At 34.9% G+C, this 8,383-nt stretch overlaps 1 protein-coding gene across 1 annotated transcript in view; it reads left to right on the plus strand.

Annotated features, from left to right (window-relative positions):
• sucla2 (succinate-CoA ligase ADP-forming subunit beta) overlaps window positions 1-2,447 on the plus strand; it is a 22,929-nt gene extending 20,482 nt beyond the window's left edge. The window contains exon 11 of the mRNA XM_073851574.1: window positions 1,615-2,447. Within this exon, the coding sequence (XP_073707675.1) occupies window positions 1,615-1,689 (75 nt within the window). The 3' untranslated portion in view covers window positions 1,690-2,447. The remainder of the gene's footprint in view (window positions 1-1,614) is intronic.
• The last annotated feature ends 5,936 nt before the right edge of the window (window positions 2,448-8,383 follow it).

Here is an 8,383-nt window from a genome sequence, read left to right on the forward strand (position 1 = left end):
AGTCAGAAATAACAGTTTTGATCTGATCATCTTAAATCCTCTGGGTCTGAGGGCAGATTAGAATGGAGATTAATCCTAATGAACATGCTGCTACAATTTAAACAATTACTTTAAAGTTATTTAAACAGTGTATTTCTATATAACTCCAGCAGCATGCATCCTCCTTTAGGTCAGGACTGGCGAAGGCAGCGCGGACAAACGCTTAGCTCCCTCACATGTCTATAACAGGAACATCAGATGGTATGACATAATATGTCGTTATTGCGAGAAAAATATGTCGTTTTAACGAGAAAATTATGTCGTTTTAACGAGAAAATTATGTCGTTTTAACGAGAAAAGATCTCGTTTTAACGAGAAAAGATCTCGTTTTTACGAGAAAAGATGTCGTTTTAACGAGAAAAGATGTCGTTTTAACGAGAAAAGATGTCGTTTTTACGAGAAAAGATCTCGTTATAACGACATAGCTGAGTGGGAAAAAAATTAAGTGTGCGGCAGCAATGCGTCACCGTACATAATACACCTTTTAATGATAAAAAATATTTATTTTAAAAGGAATAATTGTAATATTGTTAAAATTATGAAATTAAAACGTTTATATTATACAATTAATTATTAGAATAAAAAAATAATGAATATTATAAAAGTAATACATTTAATAATAATTTCTAATATAAATATTAGAAATATTTGAAGTTTTAAATAAATATGTAATGTGTCTTTCAAGTATAAATAATAAATGGCTTTAATGTATTATGAATGAACAAACAATCAAAAAAAATAAATTATAAATAAATTCATCTAGATTAATAAATGCTTTAAAAACAAATGCTGTTCATTGTTAATTCATGCCACCTAATCCAATTATTAAAGGGTAACAAATTGCACCTGTGTCATTTAAAAACAGGAACGTGTACAAAAGAAAATGCAGTCCATACAACTTTGCATCAATTAGAATCAGAGCAAATCTCATTATTATACAATGACTATAAAAACCAGATTTCCAGCTACAAGCAATTTGTCTTTCTGGAATGTATGATCATTACAGCCAAGCAGAACATATACATTAAAAAATGTGACACAAGGGTACATATTTTTGAAACTGAGATTTATACACTGAATAAATAAGCTTTCCTTTGATGCGTGGTTTGTTAGGATAGGACAATATTTGGCCAAGATACAACTATCTGAAAATCTGGAATTTGAAGGTGCCAAAAAATCTTGTAAATGTGTCTAAAATGAAGTTCTTAGTTGTGCATATTACTAATCAAAAATTAAGTTTTGAAATATTTACGGTAGGAAATTTACAAAATATCTTCATGGAACATGATCCTCACCTAATATCCTAATGATTTTTGGCATAAAATAAAAATCAATCAATAATTTTAACCCATACAATGTATTTTTGGCTATTGCTGCAATTATACCCATGCTACTTAAGACTGGTTTTATGGTCTAGGGTCACATTTCTTTTTTATTTGATTAAATGTACTGTTATGTAGAGCTTTTTTTTTGCTTTTAATCAACATTCATCACTTTTTGCTTTATAATTAAGCTGATCATAATTAAAAGTCTACTGTGAAACATTTACCATTCTTTCTCTCTCTTTTTCTCTAGGTTGTAAAGCTTTCTGAAATTGTATCGTTGGCCAAAGAGGCCCAGGTTGATGTCAAGTTCCAGCTGCCCATCTAAAAGAGCAAACCTACAAGCCACATCACTATTCAAACCATCTTATATAAACTGAATCTAAGCCCACCACTTGAGCTTGTGTTGTCTCAGACCTCCAGTAGAGTTCTCTCCACAACCCGTGTCCTGGTCAAGCTTCTTTCATCTCTGGTTTCTGTCTCTCTGTGCTTCCCCGTTCCTTCTGTCTCATCAGTGCTTTCAGATTGTAAAAGCACATGTGTATCTGCATGGTGCAACTCTCATTTCATGCTAACCAACCTCACCCAGTGCAGAGCCCATCAAATCCCTCCACTAACATACTGTTGGGTTTTTTGGTTCCATTGATTTAGATGGGGTCAGTGTTACTGCCTACTGTTGTTTGTATCGTCAATGTCATTGTTTGTTTGATTTCTTAAGTGGAGGACGTATTTATGTGGGACTGTATTTATACTGTTGAGATGTACTTGGAGATCCGCCTCTTTGGATAAAGAATGTCTCGGACACACTGGTCCTATCTTTCACCACGCATATATACGCACAGTATCATTAAAAGAAAATCCCACCCCCTTGTTCTTCATCCCTCTCTCACCTCCTTCTGTTTTCCGGCGGGAGCGAGTGCCGCTGCAGGATGTCTTCTCTGTTCTCCTGAAGAGAAATGCACCATTTCCCTTTTAAGTAAACGCACAAGCACTCACAGGGAATATGTGTGTTATTGGTGTTCTCTCAGTCTGACATAGAGCCACCGGTGCAGCGGCTGCAGAAAACAATAAAAATACTGAAGCGTCTCAGAGGATGATGTTTGATTGCACTCAAAGGCTGTCACTGTCTATTTTTGTAATGTAGAACATGTGCTTCTTTGGCAAAGCAAGTCCCTTGGATCATCTTTCATGTTAGAGTGGGTCCTGTAGTGAGAATTCAACTTTCTATAAAGGAAAGTGCACTGAATGTGGCAGCTCACAGTTGAGGTCTGTAATACCCCAGCCATCCAGCAGCATTCCTGTTCATCTCAATAGCAGATTCCCAGCTGGTGCAAGACCTCCTAAAAGTATGATTTATGTTTAAAATGTTAGATTTATGTCTAAAATATCTGAAACCACACTTGGTAAAATTATAAATGTCTTGCTTCTAGCATCTGACTAAGGCTGCATTTCACTTCTTAGATTGATTTAGTCCAGGGTTTGACATCATAGATTATGACATACTGTTGGATAGATTAAAGAATGACATTGGTATTCAGGAACAGGCATTAAGATGGTTTAGATCAGTTCCTAGAGGGCCATAGCCCTGCAGAGTTTCGCTTCAGCTAATAAAGTCCTTCAAGCCTGATTGAAAACTACACAGTATGTATTTCGGAGCAGGGTTGGAACTAAACTCCAGAGGCCTCATTTATAAAATGTTGCGCAGAAACCATCCTAAATTTAATATTACGATCATCTCTCAAATATGTGTAGCTGTGATTCATAGAATGAGCGTACATACAAAAAACGCACATACACTGTAAAAAATGACAGCGAATTTAACGGTAAAAAACTGTAAAAATTATACAGTAAAACCTGTGAAATGGTTAACGGGAAGTTCCACTTCTATATACGGTGAAAAACTGGGTTGGACATTGCATTTAATTTTACGGTAGTATACCGTTTTTGGAAGTGAAAAAGAAACCGTAATACCCGTAAATTGACATTCCCAGAATTCCCTGTATTTCATTTTTTTATTTGATATTTTTTTGTTGTTGAAATAACTTCATCTTCATATAACCATTATATGAGTTACGGTTTTTAGTATGAAATTACGGTATTTACCTGTAAATTTAAGCGAAAACCTTAAAATGTAAAACATTGCTACCGTATTTTTTACGGTAAAATTCTGGCAACCACAGCTGCCAGTTTTTTACCGTAAATTTTACGGATTTTTTTTTTACAGTGTACGCGTCTTAAATGTGAATTTTATGAATCACAAATGATCTTAAACTTACGCGTAACTGAATGGTTTCAGCTCTCTGCCTTGTAAACGACTCCTAATTAACGTTATTATCATAAAAGATCGCCATCATCAACATTCTTTAAAGAGGTCATCGGATGCCCATTTTCCACAAGTTGATATGTTTCTTTAGGGTCTTAATGAGAAGTCTATAACATACTTTGGTTAAAATTTCTCAATGGAAGTGTAAAAAACACTTTTTACCTTGTCAAAATCAGCCCTTTTAGAGCAATCTATTCTGTTGCATTTTCCTTTAAATGCTAATAAGCTTTGCTGGCCCCGCCCCTCTCTGCCTTGGGATGACAAGCCTTAACGTTAATGTTTACTTTAGCAAACTTGCTAACCAACACATTATTAAGAAAGGCCATTTGCAAAGATGCAAAAAAAAAATCCTTATACTGACTTCTGCTGCATCACGAATGATTCGCACGAACATAGATGCATATGTAGATCGGGATCGTCGCTTTCCTTTCAAAAACGAAAGTAATGTTAATCCTCTGCGTCTTCAGCAGCTCAGATGTTGGGAGTAAATGACTGCTATGTTCATTATTACAGCCAACAACAACAACAACACCTCAATCACTCAATCAGAGACAATCTTGTCTTCCCCTGCACCTGAGTCACACAATGATGATCCGAGTCGGACTGTTTCAGCTCGGTGAGGGCGGGTCTAAGGTAAGGCCTCATGTCAATCAACTATCTTGGGAGCAGCCTCTGTCAGTGTGGTTAAAAAGGGGATATTAAAAAAATACCACTGGGTGGATTTTTATCATTGTAGGGTGGTTGTGTATACAAACTGCCAACACACATTAATGTTCAAACAACGAGTTTTGCATCCGATGACCCCTTTAATTTAGAACGGCGAGCTGCAAGAACAGCTTACAATTTCAAAAACCTGCAGCGCTCCAACAAGAAAAAAAATACATCTGCTCGGACCCTGGTGTGATGCTAAACACTTTGATCCTATGCCATATTAGCTTATTTTTAGTCAATATATATATATTTAAGATTTTTATTATATTTATTTATTATAATAGGACAGATCAGACGTGGCAGGAAGCGAAGTGGGAGAGAAATAGGGGGCGGGTTTGGGAAAGGTCCTCGAGTCAGGATTCGAACACGGGAGCCAGAAGCGCAACGGCGCTGTATGTCTCCGTACTGCCCACAAGGTTATCGGCGCTGACACTTGTAAAACATTTAAATGTTAGATTTATTCATTTTAATTGAATATAAAATTTCTATCCATTTGGATTATGCCATTTTAACATAACTAAAAACATGTGACGTTATGCATATATTTCAGTCATACATAAGATTTCCTAATTGTATTATGATGGGGGCAGACATTTTCTAGAGTCCTAGTTGTTCCAATCGTCTTCCATTTTGGATAATGGAGGCTACATGCTTCTGTGAACCTTCAATGCAGCAGATTTTTTTCTGAACTCTTCCCTAGATCATTGCCTTAACGCAAGTCTGTCACTGAGCTCTACAGGCAGTTATCTTGACCTCAGGACTTGGTTTTTGCTCTGATATGCATTTTCAGCTGTTAGACCTTTTCTGAGAGGTGTGTGACTTTCTAACTCATACTCATTCAAATTAATTTGCTACAGTTTAACTCCACTCGAAGTGTAGTAACATCTAGAAGCAATATGAATGCTCCTGAGCTAAATTTCGAGTGTCCCAGAAAAGGGTATGAATACTTATGCAACGGGATCTTTTCAGTTTTTTATTTTTTTAAAATTTGCACAAATGTTAAAAACCTATTTTTTGCTTTGCCATTATGGAGTAGGGAGTGTAGATTGATGTGGGAAAAAAGTAATTTAAAGTAGTTTAACATAACATAAGGCAGCAACAAAACAAAATGTGAAAAAAATGAAGGGGTGTGAATAATTTCGCAAGGCACCGTAAATCAGCATATTAAAATGATTTCTAAAGGATCGTGTGACACTAAAGACTGGTGTAATGTAATGATGCTGAAAATTAACAAAACATTTCAAATTTGTATACACACAAATTAATTTATATACACACATACTGTGCAAACAAAGGTCTTAGGCCATCAGTATTTTCACCAGCTAAAAATGGTTTTAAGACATCTTTTGCTGGGTTAGTCAGTAGGAAATATCAGTTTACATTTCCAAACATTGCTTTCACCATTAATTGTAATAATCCAGTGAGATTTTTGTTTGCACAAGGAGTCTGACAACAGCCATAGCTCCACACAGAGATCTGATTTAATCATCATTCAGTCTGTCTGGAATGACAGGAAGAATCAGAAGAAACTGAGACAGACTAAATCCAGAAGAACTGAGGCAATGTCCTTAAGACACTTCAAGAAACCAACCAAACCTCTGTTGTACTAGCTCAGGTAAATATTGATATTAGATGCAAATATTAATCGACTGATGAATCCACTTCTGTAATGATGTTGCATTAGTGCAATCAGTTGAAATCAGCTGAAATGTCATTAAAGTGCACTGTTTGGACAAACGCTTGAGAGGGGAATAGTTTGGCTTCAGGCTGGCTGTTTCAAATGCGTCATGCTTTAAATAAATTAAAACAATATATTTCTTTGCCAAGGGTGATGTACACCTATTAAACAACAGTTTTAATTTCATGCAATCTTAGAGATGTTCCATCATAGTCTCTAAAGGACTTTGCAATGTGTTTAAATGTTTATGGGAATATGTTCAGTAAAGTTTAAAGATGGGAGCAAGCAAACACATGTTGATATGGACCCTTCTGAGAGAATATGTGATGTTTTCAACTAGATGTGAATCAATACTGCGCTGCTTCATATTATTTAATTATGCCACACAGTAGTTGGCCTTATATACTGTACAACTTTGGAGGCTCTCCTCCTTGCATTCCTGGGATGAATCTGTTAATTCTTTAATAAGACATTTTTATCAGTTATGAAATGCAGTTATGAAGGTGTTTGGTGTATAATAAAATATAATTAAATGTTAAAATATATGAAAATTATTATTTTTACATCCCCATGGTATTTGTATTTCTTGTTTTAAACATAAACCTCACTGAACTGCATTAGATTTGTACTTAAAAGGCAATAAACATCTAAAATGTATCTTGAAGTATGTTTTTAACATATTCCCCTGGCAAATAAATATTTAAAACAAACATATTCTTGCAAAGCAAAGCTTCAAATGGTTGCTGAAAGTGTGCAGCTTCTCACCAGTTGTGGTGAACATGCGACGATGAAATGAATGATTGACGCCAGTTTGTCGCCCATTACCAAAGCATCAAATTTTAGTCAATACTTACATTTCCGTTGCAATGTAATACACTTCTCAGCTGTTTGGAGATATATATCTCTGTTGACAGCCAGTCGCTACTGTGGTATTTTTACTTCTACGATCGGTATAGCTCAAGTCAAGATTCACCTCAGTGGAAATGAATTTACATAATTTCCCACCATGCCGCAGGCTTGTTCATATTTACCTGTTTATTTTTGGTGGAGTGGGGCTTCTGAATGTTTTCTCGCAGCGCTGAGGTTGATACGCCCCTGAGGCTGAAATTATCCTCAGCTTTTGGAGGAGAACTTCTTCAGGGCTCTGCCTGTGAACTCATTGGAACTAAGTTGAAATGACATCCTGGAACATTTTATATTAGAGATTTGCATTTGTCTGTAATAACTTTTCAGAAAGCAATTTATGGATTTAAACCATTCTTAGAATATCAAAATGTATCATTTACTCCATTGCCCTACAAATTCCAGTGACAAAAATAGGGCCCTATGATTAACACGTTGTGGAAAACGCGGACTGAATCACAGAATCCATTAATTCAAATGGAACTTACTGTCTAAAGGCAATGGGCAAAACATGGATAAATTAATCACAAGTAGGCCTATAGCCTACACTTAATCAAACCACGATATGGACTAGTGTCTATGAGTATTCGACTGCAAAAAGACTGCTTGAAATATGAAGTCTGTCTCTGTGTGAATGAGCGGCAAATTCGTCAACTACACATACCTTACTCCTTTGGTGTTTTCAGTCTCTTCCTTCTCACTATATGAGGACAATTCAGACCATTTAATTTGCTAAAACTACCTATCGTTAAAATTCACAAACTCAAGTCTTTACTACCACCTGGCAAAATAAATGTTTGGTTCTCCTTGAAAAAATGATGACAGAAATATATCACTGTTGTATGGTAGTTCTCAAAGTAATAGCAACAGCAAAATTGATAAAACGGTTTATTAAAATATATTTTAAAAATATATATGTAATCACAATTTTTTGTCAATGTTTGCATTTAAACAGTACATTTTTACATTGTTTTTTGCCAATAATGTAAAGAAATTGTTACAATTTTATCTGATTACATTTTAAAAGATTCAGTGTTAATTAATTTGTTAAAGATTAATGCATTTATTTGATTATTACTGTTTTAATAATAAAATTGTTAAATCATAAAACAGAATGCAGAAAAAATAAAACAGACAACACAGAATTTCCACCAAAAACACACACACATTTCATAGGGCACTATTAAAACTGTAATAAATTATTAAAGTTTTCAGTTTTCACATTATCTGTCCTGTAGCCTACATTTGACTAGTTATTGATGTATTAATTATATTCTATGCATTGATACAGTCTTTGCACTTCTTCATGTTTATTATGTTTATCCTTTAGATATTTTATGCACAGTCTATTTTTTATTAATTTATTAGAATAAAATGTAGTTAAACCATTAAAACCCAATTTAGAAA

This window comes from Garra rufa, chromosome 12, assembly GCF_049309525.1.
Source record: "Garra rufa chromosome 12, GarRuf1.0, whole genome shotgun sequence".
Classification (NCBI taxonomy): domain Eukaryota; kingdom Metazoa; phylum Chordata; class Actinopteri; order Cypriniformes; family Cyprinidae; genus Garra; species Garra rufa.